The sequence below is a fragment of the Cebus imitator genome, unplaced genomic scaffold (assembly GCF_001604975.1).
Source record: "Cebus imitator isolate Cc_AM_T3 unplaced genomic scaffold, Cebus_imitator-1.0 Scaffold37, whole genome shotgun sequence".
Lineage (NCBI taxonomy): Eukaryota > Metazoa > Chordata > Mammalia > Primates > Cebidae > Cebus > Cebus imitator.
In genome coordinates this window covers 2,918,314-2,940,282 of record NW_016107352.1, presented here as the reverse complement: position 1 = coordinate 2,940,282, position 21,969 = coordinate 2,918,314, and the positions used below count along the sequence as shown (strand labels likewise).

Sequence of the window (21,969 nt, the reverse complement as noted above, 5' to 3'; positions counted from 1 at the left end):
ACATGCTTGTGGGGTTGGACTACCCAAGTGCAAATCCAGCGTTTCCACTCTGTGTGAACTGCACACGCTTGTCAGTCCCTCTCTGCTATTTCTCCATCTGCATTTGGAGATAAGAATAGTCTTACCTTACAAGATTATTCTGAGGATTAAGTGATTTAATAGATGTAAAGATCTAAAATAGTGCCTGCTATATAGTAAGTATTCAATAATAATAGTAATTTTACTACATATTATTTAAAGCTTTCCAAACATAGTTTCTAATTGCTGCATCTTATCTATTTCTCAATTTTAGATATTTTAATTTTTTTCCAAAAAATTTTAAATAGTTGGTAGTATGCTTAAAGGCTTTTCCCTTACCTTGAATTTTTTTTTTTAAGAGAAGTAGATTTTTGAAGTGAGTTTGCTGGTAAAAAGTATGGTTGTTTTTCAGCCAATGCCCCATTACTCTTGAGAGTTTGAAGTAGTTGACATACCTATGCTGATATTAGTTCAGCCCTCTCGCCATCCTGTTGTCTTTATAAATGCCTTCTGTATTCATTATCTATTCCTGCATGCCAAATTCCCTCAAAACTTAATCAGCTTAACACAACTAATATTTATTTTCTCACAGTTTTTGTGAGTCAGGAAACAGGTGTGGGGTGGGAGCAGCTCACTGGCTGCCTCTGGCTCCAGGTCTGTCATGAAGTTGCAGTCACGATGGCAGCCAGGCTTGACTGACATTGGAGAAGCCACTTTCAAGATGGCTCCATGACACAGCTATTGAGAGGAGGCCTCAGTTCCTTGCCATGTGGGCCTCTCCATAGGTCAGCTTGGATACCCTCACAACATGGGAGCTGACTTCCCCAGAGCAAAGTCTGAGAGAGAGAGAGAAAGCAAGGCAGAAGCTGCAGTGTCTTCTATGACCTCGCCTCAAGATGACAGAGAAGCAGAGGCGTGAATGTCATCAGTGCAGATCTTTGAGGGCCATTTGCGGAGCTAGCTGCCACACTTAGTATAGAGCATTGACTTTTTTATGTTTGTTTTTTTAATACTTTAAGTTCTGGGATACATGTGCAGAACATGCAGGTTTGTTACATAGGTATACATGTGCCATGGTGGTTTGCAGCACCCATTAACCCATCATCTAGGTTTTAAGTCCTGCATGCATTAGGTATTTATCCTAAAGAGCATTGACTATTATTATCCACCTTCCTCCTGATCCCCCTTTCTGGTAAAATGGGAAAAGACCAAAGTTGCCCTGTTGATTTTAGTCTTCAAAGAGTGAATAAGCTACAAAGCTTGATAGTCTTTTGTATAATGTGAAGTAAGCTACTTTCTTAATTTAGTAACAGGTATCAGAAGCCAGTGGCCAATGTCATAGCTACCAGTCCAGTTAAAGTTAGGAACAAGACAAGGATGCCTCTCTCATCTTTGTTATTCACAGCCTTATTTTGGAGGTTCCAGTCAGCATGGTAAAATAAAAAAACAAAAAAGCTATAAATAGAAGAAAGAAAGCAATCATTATTCATAAATGATTGTTTACCTGAAAATCAAAATTAAAGTATCTAAGAAATATATTAGAATTAGTTAAAAAAAGATTAATAATACATTTTGTTATAAGGTAAATATAAAAAATCTATATTCAGTGAACAGGAGTGATGTCATGGAGTGAGCAGGGCTGTGTGTGGAACCTTGCTGGGATGCTCAGGCAGAGCTGAGTTCAGCATAAAGAAGGGCAAGCAGACTTTTGTGCCCTGTGCAACCCCAAGAAGGGCAGTGAGCAAGCACCAATGTGTGCTGACCCTGAATGAGTTGTTGGGGGAAGGATGGATCAGGTCCCCACATTCACTTCGTGGTTACAAGGAAAAGCAAAGGCATTTCCTAGGGAGAGGATACATGGTATTCAGAGAATCCCAGAAAGTATTAATAGGAGAAAAGCTTCTTTCAAAATATAAAAATCCTCCTTTTTTAGATGGAGTTTCAGGCAACTACAATGAATAATTATTGGCCCCTAACTTATAAAACAAAAATGCATCATGACTATTTTTATTTGTACCATATTTAAATTGATCACTTATATATAAAATATTTTTTGCTGAACATCAGCCTATTATAAATAGTACAGATCTGTGATTAAATGAATATGACGACACTTTATGTTTTGATAGTAATTTCAATTATTCAGTAATATTATCTCACTTTTTTCTTTCTAAAAATTTGATTATCCTTGAGGTTAGATTGTTTTAGTTAATGTAGCCTTTTAGCAAAAGTGGTTATTAGTATCCTCACTTAGAGACTCTGGGGTTTTGGTTTTTTGGTTTTTGTTTGTTTGTTTTTTAGTTTATGTATCTGGTTATAAACTGGGACTATATTTAAATACTGGAACATCTACTCCCTTATTTCACAGAATAGAACAAGATTAACCAACATTTGAATTCACATTCATTGGCCAAAGTACCTCAGCTTTGTTAGAAAGTGAAGACCAAAGCAGGGATCCTGAAATTTAAGAAATCAAATTCTAATTCTCTATAATTAACATGGTGTTTTTTTCATTAATGAAGGGCATTTCAATATGCCTTAAGGATAATGCCAAATAAAATACATCTAATACTACTCAAATTTTATAGACTGCTCTATAATACCGGATGATTCTTATCAGAGTGGTAAGATATAGGAGCAAGTCAAACTGTAGTGATGGTCTCACCTTTGAATTAATTAGCTTGACATTAAGTTGTAATACAGAAATATCTTTAAAAGCTGTTCCAATACACAGAAGTGGAAGTGTATTGTGCTCGCTTCGGCAGCACATATACTAAAATTGGAACGATACAGAGAAGATTAGCATGGCCCTTGTGCAAGGATGACACGCAAATTCGTGAAGCGTTCCATATTTTTACTGTTGGTGGGAGTGTAAATTAGTTCAACCATTGTTGAAGACAGTGTGGTGATTCCTTAAGGACCTAGAAATAGAAATTCCATTTGACCCAGCAATCCCATTACTGGGTATATATCCAAAGGATTATAAATCGTTCTACTATAAGGACACATGCACACGAATGTTCATAGCAGCATTGTTTACAATAGCAAAGACCTGGAACCAACCCAAATGCCCATCGATGTTAGACTGGACAGGGAAAATGTGGCACATATACACCATTGAATATTATGCAGCCATCAAAAACGATGAGTTCGTGTCCTTTGTAGGGACATGGATGAACCTGGAAACCATCATTCTTAGCAAACTGACACAAGAGCAGAAAATCAAACACCGCATGTCCTCAATCATAGGCAAGTGTTGAACAATGAGAACACATGGACACAGGGAGGGGAGCACTACACACTGGGGTCAGTTGGGGGAAAATAGGGGAGGGACAGTGGGGGGTGGGGAGTTGGGGAGAGATAGTATGGGGAGAAATGCTAGATATAGGTGAAGGGGAGGAAGGCAGCAAACCACACTGCCATGTGTGTACCTATGCAACTATCTTGCATGTTCTTCACATGTACCCCAAAACCTAAAATGCAATTTAAAAAAAAAGGAAAAATTTAAAAAAAAAAGAAATAGAAGTGTGTTATGCATGTGTGATCATGTTGCTTTTGCAAACATTGGATTGTGTGTTATGAGAAAAGTACTCTTGGTACAAATTTGTTAATTATGTGGACATAAAGCCTAAGTTATAATAGTTTAAAAGCAGTCCTTAAATCCTTTTTAAAACAATGGAGAAATTGGATCAAGACAATGGACTGAGCATATTCATCCATCTCTCCTATCTTCCCAAATGCCTTAAAATGTCAGGAAGTGCATTTTTTAAAAATGCCTTATTGGCACTAGAAAATGTTAGCACTGGCCCTCAGTAGACAGGAAATAGCCATATTGACTCTGAAACTGGACTGAGAGATGCCACAGTCCAAAACACAGCAGGAGAAACTACCTCTAACGCAAGAGCATAACCAGAGAATGTTAACCTTTGAGTGAAGAATAGAAAGCTTGGAGTGGACCTGGAGGTTCTAGGGTAAGTTACTAACATGAGTTAGGGAACTACACTTTCTTCAGGATTGCCAGGCTTGATGCTCTCTCCTGGTTTTCATATGGAGCTTCAGGAGACAGTTGTATCCAAGTTAAAAGCTCAGAGCTGAATTCTAAAGAAAGAAATCACTTCCCTAGAGAGGATAAGTATAAGGAATGTATAGAAGGCAGGGAAGGACTTAAGGTAATTCCAGACCTTTACCATAGATGTAGGAAAAAATAAACTGATGGCAGCTCTTCCCAAGAAGAATTTAAATTTAAAATAAAATATTCTACCCCCAAAGTGAAGTTCTCTACGTTTCAGCAGTTTGGAAGGTTCACACTCTGCCAGCCTATCCTAACCGCTTGCACCCAGTTATACAAAGCCCACAGATGACCCTTCTGTTCAGGAGAGAGACCTGTGGGTGATGCATACCTAGAGTACGGTAGAAGTCACCCACAACATTTGTATATATTACTAATCTCCTATCATTTGAACTTGAATAATATCAATAGACAGCCAGAGGTCCTCAGACATGAAGGAGCAACAAGGTAAGTGAACAAAAGAATTAGAGAGAAAACAGGCAATTCAGGGGACAGAAGACAACTTTTAAGAACTATAATTAATTAATATAATTAGAGTCCTCAGATTTGAAAGAAATAATCAGCAAAGAAGCTTTCTTGAAAAGTAATAAAAAGATTGCCATAATTAAATATCAAGAGGTAGTCCTGAATGATAGAATGGATATGATCAAAGACCAAATTTAGACATCTGGAAAATAAATACATGAAATAAAAAACACTCTAGAATGTAATGTGTAACAATAATATAGAGATAGAAAATGAGAGAAAATTTAAGATACTGGTAGAATTAATCTTGGAAGTCTAACATCTGTTTCGTAGGAGTTCCTAGGGAAAAGTAGTAAGAAAAAGGAGAATAGAAAACAAACAGTAGGAGAAGATTGACTTCTCATTCTTATCTGTAGTACTGGATATTTTCAAAATCCCAAGGATAAGATGCCTTGAGTGGTAATTACGTTCCTGGGCACACTCACACAGGAGGGGGAGGGCAAATCTAAAGTTAGTTTTTCATATACAAGGACTCAAAGCTTTCTTCCCAACAGACCTTCTCTGAAGCAATTAAAAATTGAATTTAAGAAGGAAGAAAATGTGGGATGAGATATATGAAACAGCAAATAGAAGTTAAACCTGTGGTAGGTCTCCGTTATTGCTGACTTATGTGTTCATGCAAGAATGGCTGGTTTTGGGGAGGCTGACAAATGAAGGACAAAAGTGCCAGTGCGTCAAAGTCCTCTCCTTGCTGGAGAATGCAAATGCTAATTAATTCCACACGTTGTAAACGCACACCTAGTAACAAATGCATGTAACGTTTATATTTAGTCAGGGAAGCGGTGGGGATCAAAAGGGAAATGAAGCACAGAAAATAGCATAGGATGGCAGAAATAAGTCTAATAGCCACAAGCACTGTAAATGAATTCAGTACCATTAGTAATAACAAACACTTTGAGATGAGCTTTGAAAGAAAAGCTAGTCATAAGAAGTTTCAGAAAAAAGTGACAGAAAGATTGAAAGACAACTGCTTGAAAAAAATTCCCAGACAAATATCAACAATAAGCAAGTAACAATATTAATGCCATACTAAATGGAACACAGGGTTTCAAAATAGTGTTTAGAAGCACAGAGGCATTATTTTATAAAAGATAAAATTCACTATCTGAAGATGCCATCAACTTCTATGTAATATCAATATATAATGTCTTCTCTCAGCTTAAAAGTATGAAGAAAATGTGATATTTTCTCATCCCTAATGAAAAACTGTATCACACTGCTTTTAGAAGCTGACATATGAAGTAGATAATAGAGATGTAAAGGGGATTTAGAAAACAGCCTTGATCCAAAATAAATAGATACTAACTTTTGTATTCAATAAAAAGAAAAGCACTTTTATTATAAATACAAATGGGATATTTATAAAAATTAACAGTCGCTTGTGCCCTAAAGCTGTATTGTGCCAGTCATGTTTTCTTTTTGTTGTAAATGATATTCTACTCTAACTAGGTCCCCTTTGAAGACTTGTAATTTTTTAATTGGTTGAGACATGCCCCAAGTTACTCTTGTCACAGAGGTGGTGGATGACCCCTGAGTCTCTATATTTGTCTTGTCATTGAAGAATCAAGCCGGCTACCAGTCCCTTTCCTGCTGAGGGACCTAGAGAAAGCATCTTGTTTCCCAGTCTCCTCTTGCTCCCCTGTCTTTCGGAATAGAGAAAATTCAGACCACTTGATCAGCACTGTCTTAGCCTTTTGGAATCCAGAAGAGAGCAGGCAGATCTGCCAGGTGTCCCTGCCAACCCTGTCCCCTAAAATCAGCAGCTCTCTGGTGGCCAACCTCTTGCCAGTATCTGCTGCTTTCCTGGCCTTGCTTTAAGGCAGCCTGGTGCAGTTCTCCACGTTAACTTAGCAAATCCCCACACTGGAAATCTCCTGTCCACCAAGAGATCCACAATTCCTTTTAGGCCCTACCAGATACCAGCTTAGGAGGGATGGGAGCTGACAATGGAGATGATGGGAGTTATGTTCAAGTTGCCATATTCCAGCAGCCCCCACAACTCCTATCAGTTTTGCCAGGCAACTTACTAGGTGGCATATCTGTTTCTTTTGACATTTTTGTATTCTACTAATCAGTGTTCTTTCATACCTGCTCCCTCCACCCTCAATATCTCTGTTTTCCTAACAAAGAACAGTTTATGAAAAGTACCCTAGCCGAAGGGAACTTTTTACCCATTTTATTGCTTTTATGTCTTTCACAGTCACACTGTGACATGCCTGCCCACCATTGCAAGGCGGATTTTATTGCATGTCTAAAGCAGGCTGTCTTGCTAAACTCTTTCTACACCAGGAAGTAAAACAAAATCAGTGGTGTGAACACAGTGGGTTTCTAAGCATTTTTCATGTTTCCTTCCATTATATTGGAGGATAAATTCCTGGCCCAAAGTTAGAATAATTCCTACAAACGAATAGGAATTTCAGTATGACTTATCCAGTGACGCATTTGATATAATAAAGTGAGCTTTTTGCATGCAGAATTGTGATGCATTTTATAAAATCTCTTGAGGTTAATGTTTGAGGAGCTGGATAAAGACAGAAGAGATTCTCCTTGAGTAATATAAATGCAAGCATGTAGTATGCAGATTTACACCGCCCCCCCTTCCAACTCACTGTAACTTTAAAGCTGTCTGTTAGAAGGACGAAATGTAGTTGTGAGCCAGACCATGTTGGTTTGGACAGAAATTCTTACAGAATTATTAAGCCTTAAAAAAAGCAAAGGAGATTTATGCATCTGCATTTGACCAATTTGGTTTGGAATAGGTTCATAATGGAAAAGTAATAAAACCATAAGAGACAGTGTCTTCTGAGTACAGTCTCGCTTTTAAAAAATCTAAACATGGGCCGCCCCATTTTGGATACAGTGACTGTAGAAAAATTTCCCATTGGTAACTTTGGGAGGGTTTTCTGTTGTTGTTGTTCCTTTTTCATTGATTATTAGCCAGTATAAATTTTAAGCTCTCTGTCAAATATTTTTCTGGAGATGTCAGTCTTAGGAAAAAGAAATCCTTAAGTGTTATCTGTAGGAGTCTCCTTCTCCCAATTTCACCCCTCTCCCCGCAACCTCCACCTCCCACCCCTCAACACACACACAGTGTTTTTTCAGCTATCAGTAAAGTCTTTTTCTGGTGTAACTGGAGAGGTTGGGGTTTGGAGAGTAGGGGGTGGTTGAATGTGTGAGAGAAAGCACCTCCTGTGACTGCCAGCAGCCACATAAGACCATGAAGAGGAAACACATAACAAGCTTCACCTCTGAAAAGTCGGACCTAATAACTTCACAAGTTTTTGATTTCAACAGGAAAGAAAAAAAAAGAAAAGAAAAACCGCTTTCTCCACTTATTCTCAACCACTTGAAGTCGTGTTATTGATAAACAATTTCTTAAAAATATTTAAAGATTTAGGAATAGAAACAAAGGAGATGAAGGCTGAGTGATATGGGAAGGGAAGGTGTGTGTAGGTTGGGGAGGGTTGTAGGAGCGGCCATCCTTGCACACAGGAGAGTCACAGTTGTGCTCCCTTCCCATGGAGGACAGCGAAATAGGCATTTTATTGCATCGGATTTTTAACTTTCTTTCCACGGCCAGCAGTTCAAAGCACAGTTATTTTTATATAGTAAGAATGTGACCAGACTGAGATGGTGTTGTCTCTCCTACAGGTATGCCTGCGGCATCTTTAGTGACCCCTGCTGATGTTATCAAGACGAGATTACAGGTGGCTGCCCGGGCTGGCCAAACCACTTACAGCGGAGTGATAGACTGCTTTAGAAAGATACTGCGGGAAGAAGGCCCAAAAGCTCTGTGGAAAGGAGCTGGTGGTATGGAAATAATTTGTTCTTAACTAACCCTTTGGTATCAGGTAAATTTTTTAAAAATCTAATTATATCTGTGATTTCCCCATTTTTTTAAAGCTCGTGTATTTCGATCCTCACCCCAGTTTGGCGTAACTTTGCTGACTTACGAATTGCTACAACGATGGTTCTACATTGATTTTGGAGGAGTGTAAGTATCATGTTAAATCTGCTGCTAAATTTTGGCTGTTTCTAATACTCTGTCGTCATGGAGAAAGGTCTAGTCTCTATAATAAAATAGAAGAGATTTAGGGAAATGTCAAAATCATGTTAACAAGGTCATTTCCAAGGGGAACATACAACTGATTAGAATGTATCAACTCCTTTACGTTACATATTTGAGCAGGTTTTTGAATGTTATTTTTATCAAGTTAAAAACAAACACAAAACTCAGCTTCTTACTCTGTTTTCTCTTCTTTTAGAAAACCCATGGGATCAGAGCCAGTTCCTAAATCCAGGATCAACCTACCTGCCCCGAATCCTGATCATGTTGGGGGCTACAAACTGGCAGTTGCTACATTTGCAGGGATCGAAAACAAATTTGGACTTTACCTACCTCTCTTCAAGCCATCAGCATCTACCTCAAAGGCTATTGGTGGAGGCCCGTAGGAAGACCAGCCCTGGGATAGTGCTGTCTTTTTGTGGGTACTACAGTAAAGAACATCTCTCCTGGGAGTGAAGCAATGCTTCATCCCTTTCACATCCATCTCTTGTTCAAATTCAAGTCCAGGCTTTTTATCATGTGAAATCATTTATTTTCTGTGTGTTTTCTTAACCAGATCATTGTAAAATTATTCATAATTTTTCTTTGGCCCTCTTCCCAGAAACCTTTGTATCTGACAATTGTTGGGATTTGGTCAACACTAACATGATTTGGGGAAAGGAGCAAGTCAGAATAGAAATTACTACTCCCCTCCTTGAACTAGGATTGTAGTCCCAAAGAGGATACTGTAAGGCAATCATGGTGCTCTGAGCAGTGTTCTGTGTGTGTGTTTTAAACTGGTAGGAAGCTGGGTGCATGTTTGTAAAAATAACGAACACTGGAAGAAATGAAAAAATATATGTCAGAAATATTCAGCCTAGCACAAATTCTGTCTCTGGATTATATTATGAAGCTTCTATGTGAAACATGCTTCTTTGTAATGAAAACCACATTGAAGATGTTTAGTAATCATATTCTGTTACTGGTACCAAGACTACTAGGGAAATGCCTTTGTACTTTAGGGAAGTACTTTTGACATTTTATTTATAGACAGAAAAACTGAGATGTAGCCCCTCTCCTGGAAATGCTAATTTTTAAAAACTGCTCATCTGATGCACATGTACTGATTACTGCCTATTTTAATAAACACTCTTGAAAAATGCATGTTACTCTATTGCTGTCTGCCCCATTCCCCATCACTGGCACCCATTTGCTTTTAAAATCCACTTTATCTTGAATCATGTAAGACAGATATATTCTGATACAGGTATTTAATTCATGGTGCCTTGCATAATGGTCAGAGGCGCATGAGTTTGTGAAGGTGGAAATAAACTATTTGTAAAGTGATTGAGTTGTTTGCTCTTGTGCACATTGCATGGTGAGAGGCTACAGTAATTGTCATTATTGGCCTAAGTGTTGTTTTCAGGGGAATTTTATTCATATTGGCATGGATATATCCTCAGTATCTTTCAAGGTAATGTGTTCCCTCATTTTCATGGTTGAAAGTGAGTATAAGAAACTATATTTAACCATAGATAAGCAAAGAACTAGCAAACTGATACCTTTGTTCTAATCATTTCCAGCACTTTCAGCAATTTATCATGAAGATGAAAGTCACACAGTTTTAGTAGAAGTTAGCCATGAAAACTGGTATGAAATGGCAACTGCATTTTCTAATCCAGTCTGACTCTTGCACACACCAAAACGATATACCACTACATCTAACATTTGCTAATATTTGGCTAGCACTGTAATGATTTGGGGAAAGAAGCTAGTCTTGAACAGAATTTATGGCTATTCTTAGACTGTGATCCTGCTTCCAAAGAGGCTACTGATTAATCTGTTGGCAGTCTGTATGAACATATTGAGTCTCCAGAGTTTTTCTCCATAGCAGACAGCCATTTTTTGGTCTCTGTTTCTGTAAGTCAACAGGCTGATACTTGAAATTACAGTTTAAAATTGGAAAGAGTCAATACCAGCCGTAAGTGGATGTTTTTTTTTTTTTAGACAGGGATCAGGAGGGAAGTGAAGAGCTTTGTCTTCCTCACTAGAAACAGGTCAAATAACATACATGGCTTCTTCTGTGACTATTTGAAAAAGCCAAAGGGGAATCCCCTCCCCCAATTCAGTGTGATAAGTGATCAATATCTATATAATAATCTCAGAGACCAAAGAACTCCAAATACATCTTAGAAATGTGGATGGTGTTATTATAACAAAACATGACAGCTTTGGTTTTTTGAATGTGGAGAAAAGTCCCTGCATCTCTGCATTCCTTTTCTTCACTTGCTTGAGATTTTGTGGAAGATCAAGTTTTCATAGTAAAAGCACTGACCAAAAATCTCATAAATTGTTCATTGCCCTGCCTGCCTCTTGAAGAGCAGTTGCATTTAATGAGAGCATTCTGGCTTCACTTAGACTTGCCAGTCGCTGAGAATGATTCTCTTTAGTGACTAAGAAGCCAGGGGCCCTAGGAAGCCAGTGGAGGTAGGGCCACACGTCTGTTTCCTTAAAATCCTTGCCTTATTCGTTTAGGGAGACTTTGAAGGAGGCCTAATTTCCCTCTGAGTTCTGCTCAGTGGGTGGTGTGACTGTGATATGCCTTGAACAGGACTGTAATCACTGTGTGGTGAAAACCACTGTAAAGTTTGTTCTGGGTTTCCCTTCTTTCTAGTGACAGCACAATCCATTGTCGTCGTCAGTGGTGTGGCTGCTGTCGGTGCTGTGAGTCGTTTCCCTCTGTAGGGATGAGGAACTGAAGGTGGTAACTCCCACATGCCCACATGCATGCATGCCTGCCTGCCTGCCCACCTGAGGGGACCAGCCTCCCCTGCTCTGCCCGCCCCAGAGTCTCTGCTCTGCTCCTGGTCCACCGCATGATTCCTTGGGGTGGGTGAGAGAGAGGTCTGACTTTCGTAGCAGCTTTTTTTTTTTTTTTTTTTTTAAGAGGAGGGGAAAAAATGTGAAGCTGACCACAAAGTGAACACACTGATTCTTGGGTTCCAGTCATGGCTGGGTTTCTTGAGGCTGGGTGGCATGCTGTCGCCAAGCTCCTGCTACACCTCGTAACCCACAACCATTTGCTGAGCTCCCTGGGGTTGCTTAATCCCAGAAGCCAGGGTCGCACAGGGGAAAATAAGAATTCTGGCACAGAAAGGAGTCATTTAAGTGCTTATTGCATTTCAAGCTTTAGTTTCTACTTAGCTAAAATATTTACCATTGCTGGAAAACAATGTTTAAAATGTTGTGCTTATATGTTATTTAATGGTGTGGCCTATGTAAACCTCAGGATGCTTACATTTTGACAGTCTTCTGGAAATGTTTAACAGCATATAATCCAATAAGCAGGGAATCAAAACGGGAACAAATGGTGCTTGAAACTGTAACCTCCTCCAACTAGGTATTCAGAATGCAAGTCATGCTGGAATGCTTCAGGTAGAGGGAGAGAGCTCTCAAAAACGAAATTTGATGAACTCTGTCTTATGGCCCCATTTATCAACCTTCCAGATAAACTGTCCCTAAAAGTCATCATGTGCCTTTTACTGCAGAAGACATACTTGTGGGGATGAATTTGTATCCTTGCCACTGAGCAAAATCCCATTTTCAATTCAGGGTAATCAAATGCTTTCAGGATGTGTATTTTTCCAAAGATTTTTAAGAGACACGTTCCCTGGTCAGAGCAGTGAAATGTTCTTTCCACAAACGGCACTGCCCACAGAGGGGTGTGTGCCTTTTGTTTTACATTTGAGGAATAACCCTCACCAAAGATAATGTTAGGAAGACCACGGGGAGTTCATGGCTTCATTTTAATGTCAAGCATCTAACAGCCTGACACCTCCATCTCTTAAAACAGTGGTAGTCTGCAGCTTGAAAATCCAGATTGGGATCCATCATGGTTGAGATTGTGTGTCTAACTCTCTTAGTAGGCTCCTAGTTATTATTTTGAAGGATGGATGAATGGATGAATTTTTGAGAAATGTATTTTTTCCCAATGAGTAATCTCCATTATTTTCCTACTTTATAGGCCTTTTCTGCTGCTGGAGTTAAAACCATGACTGAAAATAATCACAGTTTTATGTATTAATAATTTACAAGTCATAAATAAATATTTTATTAAAACAACTAGAGTTATTTAAAACTGGTCTTAGTTGAGTCAGGAACTGTCATATAAATTGTAAGATAAATTTAAATTTCCTGGTCATGATTAAATATAAAGCTTTAAAAAAATCACATCCTTTGAGATGAGTTTTACATTCCAGCATGAGTTAAATATATATTAGTACAATAGTTATTCTTATCAATGAATGTATTACTTGTTTACAGCTCACCTCTGTGTTTCTGAAGCTTTCCCTTGGAAGCTGCTGAAGCCAACAGGAATTCTCTTTTAAAAGGGTTTGTTTTTAGCTAATGCATTAATTGACTCCAAAAAAAGTCCAAATGGAACACTCTGCTTTCATCTGCTAGGGCAACCTAATAAAATAATGTTGTTTGCTTTTAGATTCCCGGCCGTTAAGGGGGTTTTGCTCAAAGCAAAACCACAGTCCCCTCGAATAACTTTAGAAGGAAAATTAAGAAGACACAGTAATTGTGCTTGTCTGAGCCTCACTTCTCCTGGGTCACAGACACACCCCCAGCACACTGGTCTGGCCACCAAGGCTCTGATGCCTACCACTGCTTTGGACAGGGCTCTGGCCCTTCAGAGGATGCTCCATTTTGCAGTGGAGCATTTCTTTAAGAGATTTTAAAATGAATTCAAGGTCCCAGAACAGACTAGTGCAAGTGTGCTACAGTCTGTTTTTTCTATAGGATGGGGAAAGGGAAATACAGCTTGATGAAAAGGGATGAAAACATTATTTGCTATCTTCTCTCATTCCCCTCCACCATCCCTAGTTACTTATCCCAGCTCTTGCTCTTATTGGACAGCATTCAAATGAGAAAGGAGCAGATAATTCAACCCCAACCCCAGAGTTCTGTGGCCAATAAGGACTCATTAAATATGAGCTACTACATGCCAGGCATGATTTCATTTAATCCTCTTTATCACCCTTAGGGTAGGCACTACCTATTCTTTTCCCTGTGTTACAAATGAGGAAACCATGACAGGTTCATTTTCTTGCCCACGGTCTCTGAGCTAGCAAGTGATGGAGCTCAGATTTGAGTCCAGGTCTCATGGCATTCTGTCCTCCCTCCAAGGGTTTCTCAACAAACTATACAGAAAGTTCTTATAATAGTCTTTGCCCAGGATTTCTTATTGTCTCTGTTTTCAGTATCAGATGTATCATTCTAGTTTAGAGTAGAAGGGAAGGGTGATCTCTGTTTACTTACCATAGTAAGTGCATTTGCTACCTCAAAGAATTCCAGGGCCTGAGGACCAGGTGAATCCTGACAAGCCTTTTGAGATTCCTCTTAAAACTATTTTACAGCCTATTAAAGTCAGTAAAGAGAGGATTAAGGTAAACTTGAAATATTTGCCCCACGGGTGTAAAATTGGAAGGTAACGTGGAAAAAGCAGAGGTAAATTTACAAACTGTTAGAGTGCAACGTGATACGATGCGAACCGAATTGGACCAACTTAAAAATCTCTACTGTAATTAGAAAATGCCGTTGTTCAACAAAAGTTGGAAATAATGGAAAACCAAGTTAAAAGTAAATATCTATGGGTACTTGGCCTCAAAGTGTGTCTGGAGGGAATGGAGACAGTTTACAGAATGTGGGATTTGCTGGAATTACTTTTGGACATGAAATCTGCATCACCACTAATGGTGGAAAAGTCTCATTGTATTCCCAAGTTTTCTGCTACCCCTAAAGTTAAAGGAGAGGGTACCAACCACTGCATTTTGGCTGCTCTTTGCCCCTGTTACCTGAAGGAGAAAAGATAACTGAATGACTCACACCAAATATTCACAGCATATTCTTCTTGGGCAAAATAAAAATAAAAACATTAAAATGTAACATTCTTCCTCTATTCTCAAAAGAGTAGTATATTTCAGAATGTGAACTTCTGTTTTGAAGCAGAATTTACCTACATAAGTTCTAAGTAGTAAGATATGTTTTATCAATTTGAAAATGTATGTCTCCTAACAATTAGCTGCTTAATGTAAGAGGCTATTTTTTATAATAAACTCTTCATTTGAGCTAGCTCCACTGTTATAAAAGGCTTGTTACAGCAAAATCAGAAAAATGAAAAAGTGGGGATAAAAAAATTGAAGCAGACATTTGTTTTTTCTTCTGAAGGCAGAAGTGAAGCCAATGTTGACTGAATTCTTTTCTCTTTTTTTGTTATGAAAAGTAGAGATTTCTCTAGATTTTCTGTCTCAGCCTTTTCCCTGCCTACTATACAGTACATGTACCTTATTTTTCCTAATTGAAGAAGCAGGTCATACTTAACCTAAAACTTCAACTTACCCTTTGGCCACTATTCATAAAGAGGGTGAGTTTTTTTTTTTCTTTTTTAAATAGCCCATGTGAAAGTGAACCATCTGTATTAGTCCATTTTCATAAAGCTATGAAGAAATACCTGAGACTGGGTAATTATAAAGAAGGAGAGGTTTCAATGGACTTACAGTTCCACATGGCTGGGGGGAGCCTCTCAAATCATGACAGAAGGCAAGGGAGAAGCAAAGTCACGTCTTAACATGGAGGCATGCAAAACAGCATATGCAGGGAAACTGCCTTATGTAAAACCATCAGATCTTGTGAGACTTTTTCACTATCTTGAGGACAGCAAAGGATAACCCACCCCCACGGTTCAGTTACTTCCCACTGGCTCCCTCCCACACACATGGAGATTATGAGAGCTACAATTCAAGATGAGATTGGGTGGGGACACAGCCAAACTGTATCACTGACTATTCTGTCTCTTTTTGGTACTTGAAATTAAGCATGTCATTCTTTCTTTTTATTCAATTTAGAAAGTATCTTTATTTGGTTTTAATGACTAAGGTTACTAACTCTACATGTATCTGACTAAATTATTAAAAATGATGATAATGGCATTTGGTACAAGGTAAAAGTTATACCTGCCATCTTTTATTTCAAACCTGTTTTAAAATAAACTAAAAAAAATGCAATGTACCTTCAAAGCCCCAAAGTAAATATTAACAAAATGCTTTAATATTGGCATTGAATTCTAGTTTACTTTCGGCCTTAAAAACTATACCTTTGGGAGATTTCTGCATCTGGCCATGGTGGAATCAAGGAGAAAGCTAGAAAACTTGACAGAAGTATACAATACAATGTTCTTTCTTCTTATTTATTTATATATGTATTTTTTTAGAGATGGGGTCTTTGGGGTCTTGCCATGTTGCCCAGGCTGGTCTTGAACTTTTTTTTTTTTTTTTTTTGTGTGAGATGGAATCTTTCTCTGTCACCAGGCTGCAGTGCAATGGTGTGATCTCTGCTCACTGTCGTCTCTAACTCCCAGGTTCAAGTGATTCCCCTGGCTCAGCCTCCTGAGTAGCTGGGACTACAGGCAGGCACCACCATGCCCAGGTAATTTTTTGTTTTTTAGTAGAGACGGGGTTTCACCATGCTGGCCAGGATTGTCTCGATCTCCTGACCTCGTGATCTGCCTGTCTCAGCCTCCCAAAGTGCTGAGATTACAGAAATGAGCCACTGCACCCCACCGGTCTTGAACTCTTGAGCACAGACAATCCTCCTGCCTCGGCTACCCAGAGTGATGGAATTACAGGTGTGAGCCACTACACCTGGCCCTACAATACACTGTTTTCGATCACTGGATATGAGGCAAAATAAGACTGTGAACTCCAAGATAAAGGAAAGAGATTAAGACCTACCATTGCCCCAGCTTACTGCCAGGAAGCAGTTTCCCATTATTGTGCAGAGAAGGAGAACCCAAACAGCCCAGCCGCAATCTCCCCAAATTAAAAAGATGGACATCAGAGATTAGGAAGACCACAATAGTTAGAATTTGTAAGAGAAAATACCAAACAGAAGAGAGCTGCTTCCAACTCTGGAATTTTGCAGAGTTCTCAACTCTTTGGCCAAATATTGATCTATTCATTTGTAAAAGGAAACTAAAGCTTGGAAAAGAACCACTAGAGGAAAAGAAGCTGAAAAATTCTGGAGATCACAAAGGGGAAATAGTTCATATTTGCACCAGCCTGAGTGCAAAGTCCTCATAATACATAGAACATCAGTTAAAACAATGCTCAGAAGTGTCTTAATATAAATAAGGCTAAATTCATCCTAAAATAAAAGTTACTCTGTTTTTTGTTTTTTTGTGTTTTTGTTTTTTTTTTTTTTTGATTTGGAGTTTTTCTTTTGTCACTCAGGCTGGAGTGCAATGATGTGATCTTGGCTCACTGCAACCTCCACCTCCCGGGTTCAAGCTATTCTCCCACCTCAGCCTCCCTAACTGCTAGGATTACAGGTGTCTGCTACCATGCCAGACTAATATTTTGTATTTTTAATAGAGACAGTTTCACCATGTTGGCCAGGCTGGTATCGAACTCCTGACCTCAGGTGAGCCACCCACCTCGGCCTCCCAAAGTGCTGGGAGTACAGATGTGTGCTAATGTGCCCAGCCAGTTACCTTGTTCTTAAAGCTTAAAAAACCTTGACAGGATCCAACTGATTCAAACCAAGTAGCTTAACTGTCAGAATAAAATTCAGTACTATTTAAAAGAATACAACAAAATTGCATAGTATACAATGCCAAATTTACAATGTCCAAAGATCTAACAAAAAAAAAATCACTAATCATAAAAAGAAGATAGAAAATATAAACTGTAGCCAGGTGCAGTGGCTCAGGCCTGTAATCATAGCACTTTGGGATGCTAAGGTGGGTGGATTAGTTAAGGTCAGGAGTTTGAGATTAGTCTGATCAACATGGTGAAACCCTGACTCTACTGAAAATACAAAAGTTAGCCAAGAGTGGTGGTGGGCACCTGTAGTCTCAGCTACTCAGGAGTATGAAGCAGGAGAACTGCTTGATCCCAGGAAGTGGAGGTTGCAGTGAGCCGGAATCATGCCTCTGCACTCCACCTAGGTAGCACAGCAAGATTCTGTCTCAAAAAAAAAAAAAAAAAAAAAAAAAAAAAAAAAAAAAAAAAAAAAAAAGAAAGAAAGAAAGAAAGAAAAAGAAAATATGAACTGCAGCAAAGTGAAAAACCAATCAATGGAAACAGACCCCAATATCAAATATGATGGAACCAGCAGCAAGGCCATTAAGACACCTATTATAAATAATCCATATAGTCAAGAAGACAGGGGAAACGTGGTATGTAGAGAAATGAAAGATATAAAAGACACAAAGGAAATTACAATGTCTGAGATGAAAACTGAGTGAGAATATAGTAGATATTGCAGAAATGAAGATTAGTAAACTTGAAGGCACAGCAAAAGAAATTTTGCAAAATGAAGCAGAAAAGGAAAAAAATATTTAAAAAATTTAAGAATATAAAGTAGTAATGTGTATCTGTGGCCCCAGAAAAAAGGAGAACAGAAAAAATATTTAAAGAAGTGATAGCTGAAATATTTCCAAATTTAAGAAAAACTATCTACCTACAAATCTAGGAAGCTCATTGCACCTCGAGAAAAACAAACTTAAACAAAACTGAACCAATGTTATCATAATGAAAATGATGAAAGCCAGTGATTAACAGAACATCTTAAAAGTAGCCAGAGAAGAAAGGACCTATAAACCTCCAGAGAAAGATGATAAGAGAAGATTTTTAGTTGGAAAGCGTATAAGGCAGAAAACAATGGGGTGATATCTTTAAGAAATTGAGAAACCAATGTCAACAAAGAAATACATACCCAGTAAAAATATCTTTCTTAAATGGAAGCAAAAGAAGACAGAAAAAAGAGAATTCACATTGCTGATAAATTACTCTAAAGAGTTGTTAACTATAGTTCACTAGGCAGAAGGAAATAATACCAGATATAAATGTAGATCTATACAAAGAAATAAAGAGTGACACAGTGGGAAATAATGGGTAAATTTTTAAAACAACTTTTTAAATTAGTTTTGGAATTTCTTTAAACAAGTAATTGACTCTTTAAATAAAAATCAATAATTATATATTGTGAGGTTTATACTAAATGTAGTAGTAAAATGCACAACAATCGCACAAGGAGAAGAGGGGGAAATGGAAGCATAATGTGAAAAGGTTCTTATACTATACATGAAGTGGTATACTGTTATCTTAAGGTACAGTGTTGTAAGTAGAAACTATATATTATAAACCCCTAGAGCAAATGGTACTAATAAGAATACAAAATAAATAAAACAGATTTGGCTAATAAGACATTAGTGGGGAAAAGTGGAAATCTTAAAAATAAAAATCCAAGTGAAGACAGGGAAAGAGGTAAAAAAAAAAAAACAAAGAACTGATGGGGCAAATAAAAAAGAGCAAGACAGTAGATGTACCTTACCATATTGGTAATTACATTAAATACAAATGGCCTAAACACCCTAATTAAAAGAAAAAAATTATCAAATTAAATTTTAAAATGTAAGACACAACTATATGCTACCTAAAGAAACCAACTTTAAATGTAAAGACACAGATAAGTTGAAAGAAAATTGATGGAAAAAGCTATACTATTTAATCACAAATTATAGATAAAAAGCTGAGTTAGCTATACTGATATCAGCCAGAGTAGATTTAAGCAAAAGGACTATTACCAGGAATAAAGAGCAGTATTTCATATTGATAAAAGGGTCAGTTTATTGCAAACACATAAAATCCTCAATGTGTAGGCACCTAATAACAGAGCTTCAGATACGTAAAACAAAAAGTGATAGAACTGAAAGAACTAAAAGATACCCACAGCTATACTTCTAGATTTCAGCACACTTCTCTTAGTAGTTGATATAACAAGTAGGCATAACTAGGCACAGTGGCTCATTCCTGTAATCCTAGCACTTTGGGAAGCTAACACAAGACTGCTTGAGGCCAGGAGTTTGAGATACATCTGGCAACATAGCAAGACCCCGTGTCCATAAAAAGAAAAAAAAATAGGCAGAAAATTAGTACATATATAGAAGACTTGAATACATTTATCAAATAATAGACTTAATTCATATTTTTAGATATTCTACCCAACAACAGCAAAATACATATTCTTGAGAATAAAATTTCATCAAGGTAATCTGTAATATGAGCCATAAAACTAGTCTCAATAAACTTAAAATGATTGGAATTATACACATTATATTCTCTGACTATAAGAGAATCAAATCAATAACTGAAAGATCTTTGGAAATTCTCCATATATTTGAAGAATAAACCAAATACTTCTATACAACCTATAGGGCACATAAGAAATCACAAGGAATATTAGGAAATATTCTGAACTGAATGAAAATGAAAATACAACATATACAAATTTATACAGTGCAGTTACAGTAGTGTTTAGAGAGAAATGTATACCATTAACTGCTTACATTAGAAAGATGAAAGGTCTCAAATCAATTATGTAATTTTTCACCTTAACAAACTAGAAAAAGAAGAGCAAGTTAAATCCCAATGATGCAAAAGATAAAAAATAATGAAAAGTAGAAGTCAATGAAATAAAAAGTAGGAAAATAATCAAGATAAACAATAAAATCAAAATCCAATTCTTTAAAAAGATCCATGTAAATCAGACACCACATCCTCAAGCTCGTCTATAAAACACCGTGCATTTCCCCATGAAAATGGAAGACCTACTAGGGAGCCGCTCTCTCTCTCTGCAGTAGAGAACGCTTTTCTCTTTTACCTATTAAACCTCTGCTCTTAAACTCACTACTTGTGTGTGTCACATTCTCTATTTCCTTGGCATAAGGCAACGAACCTCGAGTATTATCCCACACAAATAACGCCATTTCAAAAGGACAAAGGATTTTTTCTTCAGGCTCACGGCACAAAAGATAGAACCCCACTACCACTCCTCACTCACACCCTAAGAGGCTCTCCCAGGTGCTCACAGGCAGAGAGCAGTTGGACTCCATTCCAGCCCCGTGGGAATTCTGTTTCAGAGACTTTCCATCTGCGTTCCCTTGCCTGAAGTACTCTTGCCTCAGATTCCCTCATATCTCACTTCCTCAGCTACGCCAAGGCTTTGCCACTTACCGTCGTCTGCCCTGGATGTCTTCCAGTTCCAGCCCCACATTCACTTGGCACCTTCTCAGCCCTGCCGTGTTCACCAGGTGGCTGACCGGATGCTCTCTATCAACAAGCTCTGCTGTCCTTCCGCTTCCTGTTGGGTCTGACCAATAAAAGCCAGTAGAAGGAGAGTGAGGGAGGGAAGAGAAAGAGGTTGGGAATTTATTCTCCCAGGTTCAAGTGATTCTCCTGCCTCAGCTTCCTGAGTAGCTGAGACTACAGGCACCTGCCACACCACGCCCAACTAATTTTTCTGTGCTTCCCTCCCCTCCTCCAATAGAGACGGTTTCACCATGTTGGCCAGTGGCCAGGTTGGTCTTGAACTCCCAACCTCAGGTGATCCACATGCCTTGGCCTCCCAAAGTTCTGGGATTACAGGCGTAAGCCACCACAGCCCACCGGCTACCTCCCTTTTGTGAGGACCACAATCCACTGTCAGGTAGCTCTCTCCCTTCAGCTCCCCTCTCTGAGTAACTTCTCCCAGTCTTTATTTTCAGGTGTCAGATGTTAAGAGCTTCTCCCTGTTACTAGCTCCAGGACATAGCATATCCCTTGTGCTTTAAGCACTGTTTTATTAATTACTAACCTTTATTAAGCTCTTTATGATCTAATAACGACATTAAGTTAGACTCTTCTCACAATGTCCATTTTGACAGTGACCTTTACTTTCCAAACTGCTACTTTTTCCAAGTCTAAAAGATTTGTCCCATTTGCATACTACTGTATTCTCAGCACTTACAAGAGAACAGGGAACATAGTAAGAGATGTGTAAAGAAGCACTGGATAAATGACTGAATCATGAGTGAACGTATGACTTAGGAAGGAACATAGAAAGTAAAGTCTGTAACTCCTCATCTTCTCTGTATGCTGGATCTCTGCCTTTTCAGATGGTGTTTCTTTTCTTCTTCTTTTTTACTCTGTCTCTTTTAATTTTTAATTTTTGTAGGAAAAGGAAGCAAGAGAAAAGTAACTTATCACATACAAGGGATCCTCAGGAAGATTAATAGTTGAATTTGTCAGAAACCATTGAGGCCAGAAGGCAATGGGATGAGATATTCAAAGTACTCCAGGAAAAAAAAAAAAACAACTGTCAAAGGAAAGTTACATTTCTGATAAAAACCATTCCTCAAAAATGAAGAAGAAATTATAACATCCCCAGATAAGCATAAACAAAGTTTTCCCTAACCTGTGCTACAATA

General features: G+C 38.2%; 1 protein-coding gene and 1 non-coding gene across 5 annotated transcripts in view; both read left to right on the top strand.

The window, feature by feature from the left end:
• The window catches only part of SLC25A13 (solute carrier family 25 member 13), a 205,807-nt gene extending 195,803 nt beyond the window's left edge, over positions 1-10,004 (top strand). For all 4 annotated transcript variants that reach the window (XM_017525168.2, XM_017525167.1, XM_017525165.2 and 1 more), the window contains 3 exons: positions 8,264-8,422; positions 8,516-8,606; positions 8,878-10,004. In XM_017525168.2, the coding sequence (XP_017380657.1) occupies positions 8,264-8,422; positions 8,516-8,606; positions 8,878-9,064 (437 nt within the window). In that variant the 3' untranslated portion in view covers positions 9,065-10,004. The remainder of the gene's footprint in view (positions 1-8,263; positions 8,423-8,515; positions 8,607-8,877) is intronic.
• Positions 2,768-2,874, top strand: LOC119470680. The gene has a single exon (XR_005199621.1). It is a non-coding gene; the product is annotated as a U6 spliceosomal RNA (small nuclear RNA).
• Positions 10,005-21,969: the final 11,965 nt, after the last annotated feature.